Source organism: Hypanus sabinus, chromosome 2, assembly GCF_030144855.1.
Source record: "Hypanus sabinus isolate sHypSab1 chromosome 2, sHypSab1.hap1, whole genome shotgun sequence".
NCBI classification, from domain to species: Eukaryota; Metazoa; Chordata; class Chondrichthyes; order Myliobatiformes; family Dasyatidae; genus Hypanus; species Hypanus sabinus.
Window position 1 is genome coordinate 158,163,845 of NC_082707.1, and position 21,162 is coordinate 158,185,006.

The 21,162-nt window shown below is 38.6% G+C and overlaps 1 protein-coding gene across 1 annotated transcript in view; it reads left to right on the forward strand.

The window, feature by feature from the left end:
- The first annotated feature begins 1,399 nt into the window (after nt 1-1,399).
- The window catches only part of cnih1 (cornichon family AMPA receptor auxiliary protein 1), a 28,744-nt gene continuing 8,981 nt past the window's right edge, over nt 1,400-21,162 (forward strand). The window contains exons 1-3 of the mRNA XM_059957777.1: nt 1,400-1,558; nt 2,167-2,235; nt 16,404-16,516. Coding sequence (XP_059813760.1) covers nt 1,478-1,558; nt 2,167-2,235; nt 16,404-16,516 — 263 coding nt within the window. The 5' untranslated portion in view covers nt 1,400-1,477. The remainder of the gene's footprint in view (nt 1,559-2,166; nt 2,236-16,403; nt 16,517-21,162) is intronic.

Genomic DNA, 21,162 nt, shown 5'->3' on the forward strand with positions numbered 1-21,162 from the left:
AGAATGAAGAATTCTTTTTTAGTCAGAGAGTGATAAATCTGTGGAATTCATTGCCACAATCATGAAGTCATTGGGTGTATTTAAAGTGAAGGATGATGGGTTTTTGATTAGTTAGGGCATCAAAAGTTATGGGATTTAATGGTGTTGGCTTATTTGACTCCAGCCTTCATGAAACTGGTCCAGTTTTTGGACCTGGTGGCCCATAAAACAAATGTAAGGGCCAAGTGGGTAGATAACTAAGAGTGGTGTGGAGTCCCTCCTGATGAACAATGACAAAAGTTTGATTGACGTTTGAGGAGCATGTAAAGTGGTAACTTCTTTCAACATTTTTCTATGAGTTACAACCCTGTACAAGATGCCTCTAATGGGCAAAATCCACAATTAAGATTTGGAGAGTAAACAATTGTCTTTTCCAGTGGACACCCTTCACAAGTTGTGAGGAGGGGTCTCGGCCTGAAATGTCAATTGTTTACTCTTTTCTATAGATGCTGCCTAGTTTGCTGAGTTCTTCCAGCATTTTGTGTGCATTGCTTGGATTTCCAGCATCTGCAGATTTTACCTTTTATATGATAAGATTCAAAGAGCAACTTCTTGGCCACAGGGAGGAACCAAAGAATTTTCCTGTGCCAGGCAGCAGCAAGAGGCCTCTGTAGTTACAACAGTAGTTAGAATAGTTTCATTTCTTATAGATGGTCATGATTGTGACATCTATGAAGTGCCCTGGTACATCCTTCTCTTCCCAAATGTGAAAAGGAGGTTGTGGATTTTTGATCGTTAAGCTCTTTATGGTCAGGCTTTTAGTAGGAATATGAGAGGTCTGTCAATTAGATTCAGCAGCAGGGCAGGGCTGAGTGGTTTGGTGTGGGCTAAAACCAAGGATTAGACATGCTTATTAGGTTCTTCCAGTGGCCATATGTCTATAATAAATTCACCAACATTCTTGGCAGCCTGTGGGATTATGCCTTGTGCGTTTAAGCTACAATGGCCATGAAAACACCGAACCCACGTTTTGGCTGCCAGTTTTTTCCAGGGCTTTCTGCTGTATTTCACAACTTGTTCTTTAGCTCCAGTAATTTTCTGCTGGAAGTTAACCAGGAGTCATTCAGTAATGATGAAGGGGTTCGGCCCGAAACCGTCGACTGATGCTGATTTCTCTCGATGATGGCTGACCTGGGGAGTTCCTCCAGCACTGGCGTTTGTGTGTTTTTTTTTTGTTTGCTCCCGATTTCCAGCATCTGAGATCTCTCTTGTATGTAGTAAGTCTGCTGAACCGAGCAGTAAATGTCAGGGTTAAAGCTGTATTTTCTCGCCGTCACCGCCGGTCGTCCCGCCCCGGTCCGGCCCGGCCCGCGCGCGAGGGGCGGTTCGAACTCCGGAGGGCGGGGCTGTGGACGTCACGTGACGGCGCGGCGTTGACGTATCAGGCCCTGTCTTCGCGCGCCGCACACCCGGCAAGCGGCGCCTGCCCTCAGCCAAGATGGCGTTTACATTCGCGGCCTTTTGTTACATGTTGGCGCTGCTACTCACTGCTGCTCTGATATTCTTTGCCATTTGGCATGTGAGTATCCGATTATGTTGATCTTGGTCCCTGCCCTTTTTTCCTGGAGGAGCCGTATTGTATATTTTTATTTCACAGATAAGTGGAAGGGCGTGTGATTGTATTGGGTTCAGTTTGGCCTCCATAGTTTACACCTATTGTCAGGCCTGAGGAGATAACGTCAAAATAAGATAATGATTCTTCACTTTAGTAGTAAATCATTATTAAAATATTATCATCTGCGCCCTGTGTTTAAAGCTTTCTCGTTATGACTTGTACACTCCTAGAACGGCATAGATAGGTCATGTACAGGATTGAATTAGTCTCATCACAAATAGGAGAAAATCTGCAGATGTTGGAAATCCAAGACAACAGACACAAAATGCTGGAGGAGCTCAGCAGCTCAGGCAGCATCAGGGTGTTACCATTTATTGTTGTAGCTTTCTTAAGTGGATCCGGGATGATGTATTCATTGTTTTAATTTAAGAAGTCTGACAAGAGGAGTTGTATGCAGAATAGATTTAAGTTGGATTTCTCTATATTTCATTGTTTACATTAGATTTATCGACGGTCTCTGAAAATGTTGGTGTAAGTGATAGTAAGTTATACCCGTTAATGTTCTTTTCCAGATTATCGCATTTGATGAATTGAAGACTGACTACAAGAATCCTATAGACCAATGTAATACACTAAATCCTGTAAGTTAATGTGGAGTGAATTTTGTATATATGTGAATTTTCTATTTCTCTTCCTACTAAACGATTTTTCTTTTGAGTCTGTTGATTCATGCTGCCTTAACCTTTGTATTCTGACTGTTGCTAATCTACACTGATCTTGTCAGCTGTCATACTAACATTTTTTCAATCTGCTTTTGTCATTTTCTTCGGTACAAAGACAGTTGTAAAGGTCAAAAAGATTAAAAGAGTCAAAATGGCATTAAAGGTTTGTACTAATTTCTAGTTAAATGCCTTTCATTAAAGAAAATCCTGAGGTCATATGTGAATGTCTTTCAGATTGTAATTGATAATTTGCAAGAAATAAATTAAACAGTATGTTGTTATTAAAACTTGTGCCTTGTCCACCTGTGCTAATATACATAGCTGAGTGGAACAGTTGGAACTTGAATATATTTTGAAATTAGAATGATATTTAGTAACCTTAAAAAATCAAAAGATTCCTTAAATGATAAACAAATGAAAATATTGTGAAGGCCATTTAACTGAAAGACTATTGTAAATGGCCCAGTATCATTAAACATAACCCATTATTGTGCATATGGTGAAGCATTTAATTGTTGCTAATAAATACTCATCTTGATGTTGAAATTCTGGTGTGCTGCCTTTCAAGGAATGAGAAGATACTTGCAGAAGATGTGCAATGCTTTTAAAACTGTCAAATGTAATTTTTTTAATCAATGATCTCGCAAAATGTCAATCTTACGATTTTGTTATTGGCTGAAATGACCATTAATTATGGATAATGGGACTATTTGGCATACTGTTCTCTATTTACAGAAAGGTCATCAAGTTCCCGTTTTCCATTAGTAGAATCGTTTCTTAAATAATTTGTGGATGTGTCACACATCCTAATCTATCTAGAGGATCTTTCTATGTCCAGTTTAAGCTAGTATTTCCTTGACCTGCTTTTTTAAGTTTAGAAGAAAATATTTTCTTTAGAGACACACTTCCTCTGCATGAACACCTTACATACCTTGTAGGAAAGTTACTCTGTACTGCCTTCAGTGTGGGAAAAGTGTGCATTTCTGAAGCTTTTGTTAAAACAAGATAAACTTTGTGGCTCTTTACCGCACTGCCTCTACACAATGATTTGGACTGGGGTCAGTTGCATTGGGCATTATCACCACGCCACCAGTCTTAAATCTGTGCATTGCAGCATGGAAGTTGGAGGTACTTTCATAATCTGGTTCCAGTACATTTGATCTCCTGCTGCATTGCTGTACTTGTCATTAAACCCATTTTACATTCCAGAGTATATGAGCTAAGTAGCTTTAAGTATTTGCATCAGACTTGTAGCTTTATGATAGCAATAGCTGAATATCCAAGCAGCATTCGAATGGAGTTATTAAGATATTTTGCATTTCACTTCACATTACATGATTTTATGTATTTTAACTAAATTTATTTTCCAACCCAATTATTTAAATGTTTTGAAGCTGTTTTTAAGTATCACTGAACATTGTGGACAGTTAAAAATAGTTAAACATGCTTTTGACAGCAACTAGCTGTTACAGGCTGTTGGGACTGTCCTCAGTTTCCTTTACTTCATTGTCACTTGTGTTCCATAGAATGGCTACAGTAGTGGTCTCCAGTAAAGTAGATCCCACAGGTCTTTGAAAGGTTGCTGAATTCATGATGGGAAGTGAATGTATCTTGCGTTTGGTATCAACAGCAGTTAAGTTTTTGTAATGAGAGTTGAGAAATGTATGGGGAAGAGAACAGTGGGGCATGGTTCTGTTTTAAGTCAGAACATTGTAGCACATTACTTTTCTCCAACTGTTGTTCTTATGATTCAGCATTCTATAGGTTTGTTTATGACACTGCATTACTAGAGCATTTTGAATACTGAGTGCATTAAGGTTGTTATTTGGATCTTATTTAGTTACCAATGAATATGTGTGTGACCATGTTTCCTTTGTGTAGTAGCAGAGGACATGTATGATGCTATAGTCTCATTCTCTTCTGTAATTCTGCTTGATTATTTTGTTCAAGATTTTTGAAGTTCTCCATTCTCTCATCCAAAACTACTGTTAACGTGTGTACATTAGACCAGATTATATTGTTTTTGAACCAAACTAATTGATGTAGATTTGAAATTATTTTAATAGGTTTTTAATTATACTACATGTCATTTGCTAATTGAACCAGTGGTTGATTTGTTGCAAACTACAGCACAGTTTTTATTAGAAATGAGATGTATTTCAACATAATACCAACAAGATTGTGCTTTGAGCAAGGATTTTCTGAGGGTATAGGTGAAAATAACCTGACTTACAAAAATTTTGACTTCATGCAAATTCACCCCAAAAATAGTTGCCATCAATGCACGCTAGTGACCTACCAGAAAGCTTTCCTTTGAGTTTTTCCTGATGTCTGGTTGAGTTCAAAGTTACTGAAGTCCATTAAAAGCCCCAAGTAAATTTATTATCGAAGTATGTATGTGTTATCATAAACATACTACTTTGAGATTCATTTTCTTGCATGCATTTACAGGAAAATAAAAACAATAGAAATTATGAAAACATAAAGACTAACAAACATTTACTGTGTAAAAGAAGAAAATTGTGCAAATAAAAAATAAATAATACTGAGAGCATGACTTGTATAGTTCTTGAAAGTGAGTCTAGGTTGTGGAATCAGTTCAGAGTTTTGGTGAGTGAAGTTATTCACACAGGTTCATGAAGCTGATGGTTGTGTGGTAACAGTTTCTAAACCTGGTGGTGTGGGACAAAGCTCCTGTACTTCCTGCCCGATGGTAGTAGTGAGAAGAGAGGTGATCCTTGATGGTCTGTTGACTATTGGATTGCTCTGAGCAGGCATTCAGGAAGAAAGTTTTCTTTAACTTTTTCAATATTATGTGTTATATGAAGATTATAATGTACAGGATTAGGAGAAATACCATAGACATTATTTAAAATCACATCAAAATCCTTTGACCAGAAAATTCATATGTGGTTATAACCATTATAAGATCTTTTAGGGCCAGATTGATTACTAAGAAGTAATGATAAATGTTTACATTTTGTAAAGCATGTTTACAAAAACCTTGTGCTATAAAGCACCATATTTTAGTAAGAGCCTGGTTTGCAAGTGGTTTAAAGTCATGTCTTTGATTCAAGATAAGTGATTTTTTAAAAATTCCCATCATATCGATAAGGCAAAGCTATGAACAATGCAGCCTGAAGAGGCGTGCTTCTGTGCAGCACTGGCAATTTTTAGGATCTCTACATAAAATGATCTGCTAGAAGAATCCCAAGGTTGCTGCTAATTTTATAATAAAGTAACATTGCTCGGTGTTAAATGTATGCTATTGCTTTCTTTTCTAGACAGTTTTCTTTTTTCCATTGTTTTTTCTTCTTTAATCTATTTTCCTTTAAATGGCTTTGTTGCTGACACGTCAATAATGTTTTCTACTAAATATGAAGAAATTTGTCCATTAAAAATTCTGATGTTTGTGGCATGGTCTCTTCTGATATTGGTTACTGCATCTGCAAGCTCAAAGATGGTCTTCAGTATTCAGAAATTGTGATGTCATCAAGCTGGCTAAGGAGTCAATCATAGTAAAGAATTCTTGTATTGCAAACCAGGAGAAAAATAATTTCTGAAAGCATTTTATATGATGTGCTGAATAACAAATGGACATGTAGTAGAAGTCGAAATTTCAAGAAAGTATCAGCCTTCTCTACATTGGTGAGACCTGTCGTAAATTGTGAAGCTGCTTTGTCAAGCACCTCCACTCCATCTGACAAAAGTAGAACTTCCTGGTGGCCGAACATTTCAATTCCGATTCCCAGGCGTGTTCTGATGTGTCAGTCCATAGTTGCCTCTTGTACCACGATGAGGACACCCTTAAGGTAGAGAAGCAGCACCTTATGTTCAGTCTGAGTAGCTTCCAACCTGATGACACGAATATAGATTACTCCTTCCGGTAAAAAAAAGCCTACCCCCTCCCCTCTTCTCACTTGCTTATCATCTCCCCCTAGGGCCCTCCTCCCCTTATTCCTGTGGTCCACTCTCCTTTCCTATCAGGTTTCTTCATCTTCAGCTCTTTACCTTTCCTATCCATCTGGCTTCACCTGTCACTTTCTAGCTATCCTCCTCCCTCCTCCCTCCCCCCCCCCCCCCATATTTTATTCTCTCATCTCCCTCTTTCTTTACAGCCCTAAAGAAGGGTCTCAGCTCAAAAAGTTGATGGTTTGTTCATTTCCATAGATGCTGCCTGACCTGCTGAGTTCCTCCAGCATTTTGTGTGTGTTTAAAATTTTATTTTTGTTTTTATGTTCATAATATTTTGCACAAAAATTGTAATCCGTAGAGTCATTTTTTTGAGGGGGGGGCTAAAACTGAACAGCAATTCTATTTTATCATGCTTACTCTGAACTCCGGAGTTATTTCTGTTCCGTTTTTTCTCTCTATTTGAAGCAAGCTGTTGTTTTCTAGCTACGTTAATACAGGGATTGACATTGATCTGAGTCTCAAACAAGATCTGAATCTTGCTGTACCTTTGCATACAGTGCACTTACTCACTGACCAGCTAGTTGTACCTTGGAGTAGTTTTGAATATTATATCATATTCACTGGAGTAGTAATGAATTTTTCATTGTTTTCTGTAAATTGAAGTATTACTTGCCCAATCATAGTCAGACTCTGGCACCTGTACTGCTTAGAAGATGGGTGGAAAAGCACTGATGTTGATCCACCATTTTAAAAGAACGACTAACCAATGGGACTGATGTTATGGTATTGTGGAAATATTTAATTTCCTGATAAATGAGGGCCAGATAGTTGACTCAGTTCAGAGATGATACAATTGATACGTCAGTGAATAAGATATGTAGTCACCATCATAACTTTCTCAATTCACATTTTGATTTTGGCAATGCTTGTGCATGCTGTGAACAGGATTTCTACTTGACCTTAGCTTTCTGCTGTTACCTAGAACACAGGATATTGTATTTGCTTGAGGGTTCTTTTATTTAAGTCCTTTCTAATGCAGCAACTGATAAAGAACGAGAAACTAAAATAAAACAATATGTTATCTCAACAATTGAAAAATTTAATTATGAAAAATACTGAAAAACATTCTAATGGAGAAAATCAGACTCTTCTGGCACAGGAGGATGACGTTTGGTCCAATATCTCTACTAACTTCCTAGCTCTTGATCGTGTTTGTAGATTATAACCCCTTCCATAATATCGACAGGACAAAGGAGATGGTTATCAACTCTAGGTGAACTCACACTTCCCTTACATTGACTGCACAGCAGTAGAAGCTTCACATAACACACCTCTCATGGTCCTAGAACACATCCCACACGGTCAAGAAGGCTCGCCAGTGCCTCCTGAGGAGGCTGAAGAGAGTTGGACTTCGCACATCCATACTCAAGTCATTCTACAGTTGCAGGTTTCCTCCTCTATCCAAAGGTAGAGCGTTCCTATGAAACTGTTTGTAAACCGAAATGTCGTAAAGCGAAGAAGCAATTCCATTAATTTATATGGGAAAAATTTTTGAGCATTTCCAGACCCAAAAAATAACCTACGGAATCATACCAAATAACACTAACATATAGTAACAGCAGGTATGATATGATAAATATACAGCCTATATAAAGTAGAAATATTGTATGTACGGGAAGAGAGCGAGCCAAAATTGATTTGGAAGAAAAAAATCAGCATGTACATGCCTACGCACGTCCACGGGTACATACGTACTTGTGTACACACACACACACATATGCACGTACACGCGCACACAACTGCCTGCACAAGGGCAGTCTTTCTTGGGGTAACACATGTATAAAGCGGCCATCTTTTTTTCGTAAAAGTGAAAATCCTCTTTGGTTAGCGAAAACAGGTACTAATGTAGGCCTATCGTAACAGTGAGCTGTCGTAAAGCGAACGTTCGAAAAACAGGGACCACCTGTATGCAGTAGGGAGCATCCTAACAAGCTGCATCATTGCTTGGTACGGAAACTACACATTAAGGCTTTACAACAGGTAGTCAAAACTGGCCAACACATCACTGGTACCAGCCTACCCACCTACCCACCTTCAAGGACATGTATATAGAAAGGTGCTGAAAAAATGCCAATAACATATGGAGGATCTCACCCACCCTGATCATGGACTATTTGTCCCTCTCCCATCAGGGAAGAGGCTATGTAATATCCACACTATGACTGCCAGACAAGTTCCTTTCCCAAACAGTAGGGCTGATAAACAACTCCACCCACTAACTCCACTACTTTATTACTTCCTGTCAGTCACCTTTATGTACAACTTAGTGCCACTTTATGAACATACAATCAGGCTATGTATATAAGCTATCTTAGGTATTTATATTTATTGTGTGTTTTTTATTATTGTGTTTGTTATCTTTTGTGGGGTTTGTTTTACACTGTATCAGATCCGGAGTAACAATTATTTCTTTACACATTTGTGTGTAGGAAATGACATATAAAATTGAAATTCAAGATTGTTTTATGCAAGATCTCTAAAAAATGTGAGATGGGTTTCATTCTCACCTATCATTCTTTTAACTCGTGAACTCAACATTCCATCACCATTTTGGCACAAAATACTTCATCTCTTTCATTTGCAAACATTTAAACATGTTTTCTGGATCCATATTTTTATACTAAGTTGTACAGTATCTCATCCCCAGCACCTTTATTAGGGATCATGAATACTGCTCAGATTAGACCATGTATAGGCTCTGTAAGCACATTCATTTCAGTGGAATTTTTGTTTTTTTTAAAAAAACAGGTATGAAGGAGAGTTTTGGTTGCAAGAATTATTTTAAATATTTAGGATTTCTGGTTATTTTATACATTTCTCCAAAATGTTTTTAATAGACTCACTTCACTCAATCAGTTGGTTTTCTAGAAGGCTTTAACAAAGAGCCACAACAGGTTGCTGCAGAAGAGAAACACAGGGATGGGGTAATAGAAAGCATAGGCAGGTAACAGAAAATTCATTTAGGATAAATAGGATACTTTTGAGTTGGCAATCCATAACTGTTGTGGTGCCTTGTGAGTTATGGAAGCCTATATTGAAGATTTGGATGAAAGGGCTAAATCTACAGCAGCCAAATTTACTAAAGATACAAAAGAATCTGACATACAGTACATAAGATTGTTGAAACAGTTGGCATGCAAGCAAGGCTAATGGAATGCTGGTCAATTAGAAATCATTGTGGAGTGTAAAAGTAAGGAAGATTTTATGCGACTTTACAAAACACTGGTAAGATCGCACCTGGAGTACTGTACATTGTTTTGTTCTCCATTATTTGAGGAAGAATGTGCTCACATTAAAGGCAGTGCAGGGAAGGTTTATTAAGTTTTTTTCCCTGTAATGAAAGTGTTGTCATGTGGAGAAAGGTTGGGTCTGTACTCATTTGAGTATGATGATTGATCTCTTTGAAACCCTGAAGGTTTTGATGAGGGATTGACAGGGTGGATGCTGGAATGATGATTCCTTTAGTGAGAATAAAACATAGCTTCAGATTAAAGGAATTCCCATTTTCTGTCCCAGACAGCTGTAAGTCATTAAGTGCATTCAAAATGGAGATCGACAAACATTATAGCAATAAGAGAGTAAAGGGAGAGGAGAAAGTGGTGTTGAGGCCCAGACTGGATCAGCCTTGGCCTTACTGAATGGCGAGCAACCAACCATCTCCTGCTTGTATTTATTTTGTGGTCTTGTATAACCCCTAGTCTTGACCCCAATGCCAATTAATCAGTTTTGATTTATGCCTCTACCCTTTAGGATTTTGTTTTGTTTTGCCCAATTTCTACCCAAAATTTAATGTGAAGAAAAGTTAGGTGAACATCAATTAATTACTTTCTCTTGGAGAATTTTGGACGTTTGAAGGTAATAGTCTTTGAAAACCCAGTCCCTGCCCCAGGCACTGAGATACAAAAATCTAAAGACTTTCTTAGGTACATTAAGTTTAGAAAGAGATGACTGAAGATTCAAAAGAGGCAATACTTAGTAAAGCTTACCTGAAGGCTCAATACAAGCTTAAGAAATGCTGGAAAACCTTACTATAGATTTTCCATCGCCATTATTTTATTTCTATGAACAGTCATTTGGGAAAAGAGAATAGCGTGTGACAAAGTTTGTCAAGAATTAATACCTTAAGCAAGATTCTGCTGTGAATTGGGTTCAATGCTAATTAAAATACATTGAGAGTTTTTAAAAAAAGATATTTCACAGCCCTTTCTATCCTGAGAATTATTTCTGCTCCACTTTAACTAAAGTACTGTAACCCCTTCACTGGGCCTCATACATCAACTTGGTTCATTAGCTAACTCTGCTAACAACCATGTGACTCAGTAGTGAGAAGACTGCCTTTCATAAACAATACATATCTAGGGTGGCATGATTTGGGGGTTCAACCAACAAGAATGTCAGGATGTTCCTATTAAAGGATACTCGATTTGAGCGAATGCTGTGTAAATACTGCTCATACAGAGGTATCAGTAGCCCAGAAATGACAGATTGTGCACCAGTATAAAATTACAAATAAAGTATACTTACCTGATATACAGTTACAAGGAAAAGAAAAATAAAAGGCCCTATTACAGTTAAACCAGTCCAATGTGCATATAAACAGTGGAGCTCATTTCTGGAGTAGTATCTCTCTCCTCGTGTGAAGACAAAAGCAGGTATTAATTCAGAAGTTATTTCCCCCGCACTCGGTTTATTTTCCAGCTCAAGGATGCCCTCCCTACTCTTTCCTTTACTCATGCGCTGGACTCACTGTCCGCATGAAAGCACGTGCCACAGTCCAAACTTCCCTCAAAGACCATCTCGAATGAATAAGCTCTCTCAGGAGTATTGACCCTTCCTCCTTGGAGCCATTCACATGCACAAAGCACTTCTTCCAACGGCATTCTGCAACATCATCCCTTCTGCCCTGCTCCACAGCTCCTGCCGAAAGCCAACCAACCAGACTACTGTCCCATCAGAAATCTCTTCCCACCCAGTTCTCTAGAACATCCCTCAATCCTGATTGGCTGACGCAACAAGTCTAGGTTGGACAACATGGCTCCTTTATCTTTCGCTGAAGTCAAAACATTTTAACAGCAGGACACACTGCTTTTACACAAAACTGCTGAAATAAAATGCCTCTTAGCATATCAGTAAAAATCTTAATCAGTGCATTACAGTACCTAACCCCAAAATTATTTCACTAAATCTCCTTTGTAGGTTGTTCAGACCTTTCATATTGCTGCAAAATTGTGATGCTCAAAAGTAGACATGCTGTTCCTTTGGTGGCAGAAGTGTAGTTTATGGTTTTATATTCTTTCATGATGTTTTACCTTTAAATCATTCTCTCATCCTGTTCACTTTCAATGGACTGTTCACACACCTTGTCTCCTACCCAACTGTGACCAATTTCTGTGCTCTTGTACCCCATCTTTATTGTGTTCTTACAAAATAAAACACTTGAAAATTACATTACTAGTTCATTGTGCCTTGTTTTGTGTCATCTTTAGATCTGGAAGTAATGTACTTACATCCAAGCCTAGATAATTATATGGATTTAGAAGAAGAGTGGCTTCAGTTCTGACCTCTGGGATACTTCCCTGTACTCAGAAAAAACTTTGATATTATTTTGTATTCTGTTACTCTGTCAATTTATTTCCCAGGCTACCACAGTTGCTTTTAACTTGCAATTCTTCTGCTTTCAAAAATAGTAACTCTTTATATTTCTTAGAATAAAGAACATAGTACAGCACATTACAGGACCTTCGGCCCACAACGTTGTGCCTACCCTCAAACCCTGCCCTCCATATAACCCCCCACCTTAAATCCCTCCATATACCTGTCTAGTAGTCTCTTAAACTTCACTAGTGTATCTGCCTCCACTGACTCAGGCAGTGCATTCCACGCACCAACCACTCTCTGAGTGAAAAACCTTCCTCTAATATCCCCCTTGAACTTCCCTCCCCTTATCTTAAAGCCATGTCCTCTTGTACTGAGCAGTGGTGCCCTGGGGAAGAGGAGCTGGCTGTCCACTCTGTCTATTCCTCTTAATATCTTGTACACCTCTATCATGTCTCCTCTCATCCTCCTTCTCTCCAAAGAGTAAAACCCTAGATGCCTTAATCAGTGATCATAATGCATACTCTAAACCAGGCAGCATCCTGGTAAATCTCCTCTGTACCCTTTCCAATGCTTCCACATCCTTCCTATAGTGAGGTGAGCAGAACTGGACACAGCACTCCAAGTGTGGCCTAACTAGAGTTATAGAGCTGCATCATTTTATCGCGTCTCTTAAACTCTATCCCTCGATTTATGAAAGCTAACACCCCATAAGCTTTCTTAACTACTCTATCTACCTGTGAGGCAACTTTCAGGGATCTGTGGACATGTACCCCCAGATTCCTCTACTCCTCCACACTCCCAAGTATCCTGCCATTTACTTTGTACTCTGCCTTGGAGTTTGTCCTTCCAAAGTGTACCACCTCACACTTATCCGGGTTGAACACCATCTGCCACTTCTCAGCCCACTTCTGCATCCTATCAATGTCTCTCTGCAATCTTCGACAATCTTCTACACTATCCACAACACCACCAACCGTTGTGTCGTCTGCAAACTTGCCAACCCAACCTTTCTACCCCCACATCCAGGTCATTAATAAAAATCACGAAAAGTAAAGGTCCCAGAACGGATCCTTGTGGGACACCACTAGTCACAATCCTCCAATCTGAATGTACTCCCTCCACCATGACCCTCTGCCTTCTGCAGGCAAGCCAATTCTGAATCCACCTGGCCAAACTTCCCTGGATCCCATGCCTTTTGACTTTCTGAATAAGTCTACCATGTGGAACCTTGTCAAATGCCTTACTGAAATCCATGTAGATCACATCCACTGCACTACTCTCATCTATATGCCTGGTCACCTCCTCAAAGAACTCTTATCAGGCTTGTTAGACACGATCTGCCCTTCACAAAGCCATGCTGACTGTCCCTGATCAGACCATGATTCTCTAAATGCCCATAGATCCTATCTCTAAGAATCTTTTCCAACAGCTTTCCCACCACAGACATAAGGCTCACTGGTCTATAATTACCCGTACTATCCCTACTATCTTTTTTGAACAAGGGTACAACGTTCGCCTCCCTTCATCCTCTGGTTCCATTCCTGTGGACAATGAGGACATAAAGATCCTAGCCAGAGGCTCAGCAATTTCTTCCCTCGCCTTTTGGAGCAGCCTGGGGAATATTCCATCAGGCCCCGGGTACTTATCCGTCCTACTGTATTTTAACAACTCCAACACCTCTTCTCCCTTAATATCAACATGCTCCAGAACATCAACCTCACTCATATTGTCCTCACCATCATCAAGTTTTCTCTCATTGGTGAATACTGAAGAGAGGTGTTCATCGATGACCTTGCTGACTTCCACAGCCTCCAGGCACATCTTCCCACTTTTATCTCTGATCGGTCCTACCTTCACTCCTGTCATCCTTTTGTTCTTCACATAATTGAAGAATGCCTTGGGATTTTCCTTTACCCTACTCGCCAAGGCCTTCACATGTCCCCTTCTTTTGCTCCTTTCTTGCTACCCTATATTCCTCAATAGACCCATCTGATCCTTGCTTTCTAAACCTCATGTATGCTGCCTTCTTCCACCTGACTAGATTTTCCACCTCACTTGTCACCCACGGTTCCTTCACCCTACCATTCTTTATCTTCCTCACTGGGACAAATTTATCCCTAACATCCTGCAAGAGATCCTTAAACATCGACCACATGTCCATAGTACATTTCCCTGCAAAAACATGACCCCAATTCACACCTGCAAGTTCTAGCCTTATAGCCTTATAATTTGCCCTTCCCCAATTAAAAATTTTCCTGTCCTCTCTGATTCTATCCTTTTCCATGATAATGCTAAAGGCCAGGGAGCGGTGATCACTGTCCCCCAGATGCTCACCCACTGACTGATCTGTGACCTGATCCGGTTTGTTACCAAATACTAAATCTAGTATGGCATTCCCCCTAGTCGGCCTGTCAACATACTGTGACAGGAATCCATCCTGGACACAGTTAACAAAGTCTGCCCCATCTGAACCCTTGAAACTAATCAAGTGCCAGTCAATATTAGGGAAGTTAGTCACCCATGATAACAACCCTGTTATTTTTGCACCTTTCCAAAATCTGCCTCCCAATCTGGTCCTCGTTATCTCTGCTACCAGGGGGCCTATAGAATACCCCCAGTAGAGTAACTGCTCCCTTCCTGTTCCTGACTTCCACCCATACTGACTCAAAAGAGGATCCTGCTACATTACCCACCCTTCCTGTAGCTGTAATAGTATCCCTGACCAGTAATGCCTCCCTCCTCCCCTCCCCCCCCCATCCCTTTTAAAGCACTGAAATCCAGGAATATTAAGAATCCATTCCTGCCCTGGTGCCAGCCAAGTCTCTGTAATGGCCACTACATCATAATTCCATGTGTGTATCCAAACTCTCAGTTCATCACCTTTGTTCCTGATGCTTCTTGCATTGAAGGACACATGCTTCAGCCCTTCTACCTTACTACCTTTACACCCTTTATTCTTCTTGCTATATTTATGAAAGCCAACATTGCATACAGTATATTCTCTAATATTTTTTTGTATCTCTCTCTTGTGAAGACAATAGCAGGTATTAATTCAGAAGTTATTTCCCCTGCACACAAGGTTTATTTTCCATCTCAAGTGTGCCCTCTCTACTCTCCTTGGTTATCCTCTTTCTGTTTATCAGTTCAGGAAGGTTCTGTGATTTTACCTGTCATTATATTTACATGCACTTAGTTTTTAAATTTCACCTCTACACCTTGATTATTCTTGACTTTCAGCAATATTAAGTGTTAACATCTAGTATGACTGTTTTTCGTTTATCACGTGCTACTGTAAAGAGTTTTCCCTTAGCTCTGCTCTGCACTTACTGTCCATTTCTGTCTTTTGCTTGTGTCTCCTGTCATTTTCCTAGTTTGAATACAAAACTCGTATTCAAAATCTGAGGCAGAAAAAGATTAGTCATAAATAGAATTTCAATTAGTTTTTCACATTATTTTCACTTTTTTATCCTCTATTTTTGCATCGCCTTTGTATGCACCTTATACTGCTCTAAAATAAATCTCAAAATGTTTGACTTTTTATTAAGCTCTCAAATTCTTCCAATTGAAGTTCTGAGTTTGAAGATTGACATGATTGCAGGGCAGTCAGCCCTTGAAATGGCATATTCCGATGTTATGTGGGGTCACTGCGATTTGGTTTACATCACAAACTTTGGTTGTTTCAGGGATTAAAGTTCTTTTAGGAACAAGTTTTCTAAAATAGTGACAGAATTAACTGTCACATAGCTTTGCATGTTGTACAGATGTCCCATGTGTTGTTTTACTCCAAGCTGCTGTTCCTTTGTATGCTCTAATAATTATGTAATTTGAATGAGATTTGATAGGGTCATTCTGTGCTGCTTCTGTTGCTCTGCCATGCTTGCCTCTCATCACATTTACAACCTTGACAGGGCATGTAAATGCTTCTTTAGAAAATTTTATTTTTATTTTTTTTCAATTGAAGTGCATGCTTTTATTTCCTTTTAATTCCATGCAGGGTTTTATATATATATATATAGGGTATGATCTAACCTGTTCTCCCATATTTCAAACAGTGTTGGTAAATGACTCATTTTACATGGGATGGATAGGTCCTTGATAAAGTCTTTCAGCTTCCCTGTGGTTTTTGAAATTGCTAATTTGACACTGATTAGTGCTGGATTATGGTTAGTATTATGGATTTGCATATATTCAGAACTAAATTGAGACTTCTGGAACTCGTAAAACTAGCAAAGAAAATAATTTAAATTTCTTTACTCTGGCTGAATGGACTCTGGTGCCCATAATTAAAACAGCAGTATTTTAATATGTTTTACTGAGCACCAGATATAGCACTTTTAATAATTAATCCTTTGTATTCAAAATGAGCCCCACTGGAAAAGTCTATTGCTTTGGTAACTATGAAATCTCTTGCTATAGGATACTTACATAAAACAAAAGATTAGGATTTTTTGCCCAGCTTTTAGAACTGTAAGCAAATATAATAAAACATACTCATTTTAAGATTTTCTTTTCAGCTGGTACTTCCCGAGTACCTTATCCATGCCTTCTTCTGTGTCATGTTTCTCTGTGCATCTGAATGGCTTACACTTGGTCTCAATATGCCATTGCTGGGCTATCATATTTGGAGGTAAGTTAATATTGTCTGGTATTTTACATCAGTGTTTCTTCATTTTGTATCAGTAATTGAATTTACCATGTTAGTTACGCATCACTTATTTGTTAGTTTATTTGCATTTTTGGTAAAACTTTGTTCTTTCTGTCTTTGTTCCATGTGATTTTTCTTTTATAGCCCAACAGATCTTATCAATTTTTAGATAGGAATATTTAAAGACCAGCATGTTGATAACTTAAAAGTGCAGTAGACATCAGAATAAGAAATTTAATTCATGAAAATGTGATAATTGAGCTGTTAGTATAAAATTATTTAGATTTTAATCCGGTCTTGCATTTATTCTTGGAATTTTAAGTCCAACTATAAAGTTGCTGTCATTATGTAAATGATAACTTTCAGTTGTTAGAATTGTATCAGATTGAACATGTATGGGAATGTGGACATGTTTCAGGGAAAAGTAGTGAGGAAATGGGATTGCTTTGAGCAATAACATATAATCTGTTGTGACTGAATAAAACTGAGTGACATGGAAGCTGTATCAGGGAAGCATAAAAGTCTTTATTCTGATTACACTTGCCACTTTGTTTATTGCTCCAGATGCCAGAATCTGAGGTGTCTTGTGTTTACACTTCCCGCTGTTTTGGGAAGGCTGCCAACATTATCAGGAACCCCTCTGGCAATGGTCATTCTCTCTTCCCATTCCTGTTGGACAAAGTTCGCAAACATTTGATAGCATGTATAACCAGGTTGAGGGACAGCTTCTATCCTTGTGTTATTAGATTATTCAATTGACCTCTTGTACCATAAAGGTGAACTGTTGATCTTCCAATCTACATCACTGTAGCTTTTGCCATTTTTGACTATCTGCACTGGATTTTCTTTTTAACAAATACTATGTTCTGCATTCTGTGTTTATGTTTTACTATGTATGGATTGACCTGTCTAGATTCGTGCAAACAAAATCTTTTCACTTTATCTTGGGTCCTCTCCCAGCATTGGGGCCTCATTTACACTCTCGCCTGCTTTGATGGATGGGCCGTTTCATTTGTTTGCCTAAACACATGTTCAATTTTGACTTCTGTCATAGTAAGATGTCAACAGATGGACAGGAAACTTTTCAGGAATAGAACATAGAACAGTACAGCACAGGAACAGGCCCTTCAGCCCACAATATTGTGTCAGGCCAATTAAATCAGTAATTGAATGGCAAACTAAACTAATCCCTTCTGCCTATATAATATTCATATCCTTCCATTTCCCTCACATTCATGTACCCATCTAAATGTATCTTATAAATCCCTAATATATTTGCAATTACCACCATTCCAGACAGCACATTCCAGTGCACCCATCACTGTCTATGTCTATATAAATAAATAATTTACCTCCTCTCTCCTTAAGTGCATGCTTCTGGTTTTGGATACTTCAACCCTGGGAAGAAGATACTGTCTGACCATCTATGCCTCTCATAATCAGAAACCTCTATCAGACCTCCCCTCAGCCTACGCCGCTCCAGAGAATGTAGCACATGCTCTCTAATCCATACAGCATCCTGGTAAACTTCTTCTGCACTCATTCCTCGATATCCTTTCTATAATTGGGCAACCAGAACTGCGTGCAAAAAAGGTGTCACCTTACAAAAATTTCATAAAGCTGCAACAAAATTTCCTGACTTTTGAACTCAATTCCTCAACTAATAAAGACAAGCTTGCCATAATAAAGGGCAGCATAGTGGTGTAGTGGTTAGCACAACACTTTATATCACCAGCGACTTAGGTTTTTTCCACTGTTACCCTATAAGGAGTTTTTGCATTCTCCCTGTGACTACGTGGGTTTCGTCTGGGTGCTCCAGTTTCCTCCCACAGTCCAAAGACTTACCATTGTGGAGTAATTGGTCAATGTAAATTAGGCTTGGATTAAATTGGGGTTTGCTGGGCTGCAAAGCTTGAAGGGCCGAGAGGGTATATTCCATGCTGTATCTCAATAATAAATAAATATGCCACCTTTCTCACCCTATCAATCTATGTAATCACTTTCAGGGAATTATGAACTTAGACCCTGAAGATTCCACTGCTCATCAACACTATTAGGAGTTTTGCTGTTAACATTGTACTGTCTCATTGCATTGAATTGCCAAGGTGCAACACTTCACATTTGGCCGTGTTAAGCTCCATTTACAATTTCACTGCCCTTATCTGCAACTGATCTATATTCCACTGTATTCTTTGCCAGTCATCTACACTATCTATAATACCAGTGTTCTCAGTCTCCATCAAAAAATGCAATATCCTCACCATATTCCCTCCAATATGAGAGTAAGCATTCAGGATGATATTGAGAACCTCAAGTCCATGTATCTAACAAATTTCATTATCTGTAGGATAAAGGGAACTTTTGACAGTGTAGCACCACCATAGTCCCAAACATGTGCAATAATTGGTGTTTTACTAGGATTCCAGATCCTTGTGCATTGCAACATTTTGTAGCTCATGCCATTTTAAATAATGTGCTATCCCACACAATTTTAATTCACCTTTAACTTTAATATAATATACTACACTACATTGTATTAAATCTTGCAGTGACTCCAGTACGTTTAAAGAATAAAGTGCCAGGCCAGTGTGGGGAAATGACAGTTGCGAGCCAAGTTGAACCATTGAAATTCCTGAAGAGTCAGACAGCAGATCATCAGTATTTTACTATACATGAAACACAGTGTCAGCAAATAATTAGGAAGGGTGGTTGAATGTTGACCTTTGTTACAAAGAGCATGGAGTATAACCATAGGTGAGTTTTCATGCAACTTTGTAGGATGCTAATGAAACTACATCTGGAGGATTATGAGCAGCTTTGTTCTGCTGGTTTAAGCAATGTTTTTGCTTTAGAGGCAATGTAGTGAAGGTTCACCGGATTAATTCTTGGGATGACAGGATTGACATGAAGAATAGTTGAGGAGATTGTGACAATACTTGCTGGAGCAAAGAAAAAAATGGGAGGTGATCATATTGAAAGACAAGATTCTTGATTGACAAAGTGAACGTTTGGAGAATGGGGGTATCTAGAATCGGGCATAGTTTCATCCATTTCAGATTGTGACTCAACAGTTCTTTCCTATAGGGAGCTGTGGGGGTAAATACATTAAATATTCTGATATTATTACTCATTATTGAACAAAGGAGGAGTTGGTGGGTATGAGAGGGATCATAGGAAAGTTGTGTTTAAAACCAGACAAGATGTTACAGATTGCTAGATTCACTCAAGGGGCTGATTTAGCCTTGTATTACTGCTACTTATGATTCTCATGTTGGAAAAATATTAAGTATGACATTTTGGATTTCAACAAAGCTTACAAGATTTTCTGTTAATCTGTGGTGGAGGTTTATTGCAAGGTCTCATGAAAGTCTGCATTAAAAAAAAAATCTCTTTTTAGTGGAAGCAGCATTAACTCCATTATCCAATATTTCAAACTGACATCTAGGTTGCTCTAAAGCTCCAGGCATGATACACAGTATACAGTTAGTAAGTAGTGGAATTTTTAGTGGTTTCCAGAGGGGTGCACCTCAATAATATCCAGAAAAATACTGGGCCATTTTGACTGATTCTTTCACAAACCGCAGGGTAGTACCTGGTATCTACTACTTTTGTTTGTTTCCTTTCCCATGAAAGAACATTTTCATAAGTTTTCCTCAAAAGAATCAAGTAGATTCTGGAATTGGAAGTATGACAATAATATTGGAATTGCTTTTAGCCCTCATGGTGCTGAGGTCATCATATTCTAAGGTGCAAAACCATGATGGTTTTCCATTGTTTTATTTTACAACATGCTAATAGTTTAGAATTGCATCATAAATAGAGCGAAAGGATAAGTCACTACTTACTGCTTTAAAAATAGATCTTAAGAACCTGAACTACTATTTTCTACCTGTATACAAATCATTCTTTATCCATGATGGTATGGCATGGTGGAAGGAATGACAAAGGGTATTTGGTGATTAATAACTCATTGTGAGTTAATAACCTGTTCTTTCTTTCTTTGAATGTTTCCCAACACTTTGCATATCTGCATGAAAACTGAACTGTCAAAAAAGATCCAAAGCAAATAAGCTTGATTTTTTGAGTTTCTTATTTGTGTGTATAAAATCGAGTCTATTCTGTCATTCAATCACACTGATGTACAGTTGCAGAAAAAGTTTGTGAACCCTTTGCAGTTACCTGGTTTTCTGCATTAATTACTCAAAGTGTTAGCTGATCTTCATCTGAGTCACCATAATAGACAAACACAGTCTGCCTAAACTAATAACATACAAACAATTATACTACTCTGTCAATTCTGAGTATATCATTTAAACAATCATAGTCTAGGTTCAAAGTAGTGTGTGTAATGCCTTCTACAAAAGCTGTTTGGAGTCAGGTGTTCCAGTCAATGAGATGAGATTGGGTTGCAGAGCTGCCCTGCCCCTTAAAAAAGACACACACAAGTCAGATTACTGACATAGCCTGATCTGTATGTGCATCAAGCCTTGTTTGAACCAGCTCTCAGAGGACCTTGGAAGAAGAATTGTAGAGTTGCATGAGGCTGGAAAAGGCTACAAAAGCATTTCTAAAGACCTGAGTGTTCATCAGCCCACAGTAAGAGAAATTGTCTGTAAATGGAGGAAATT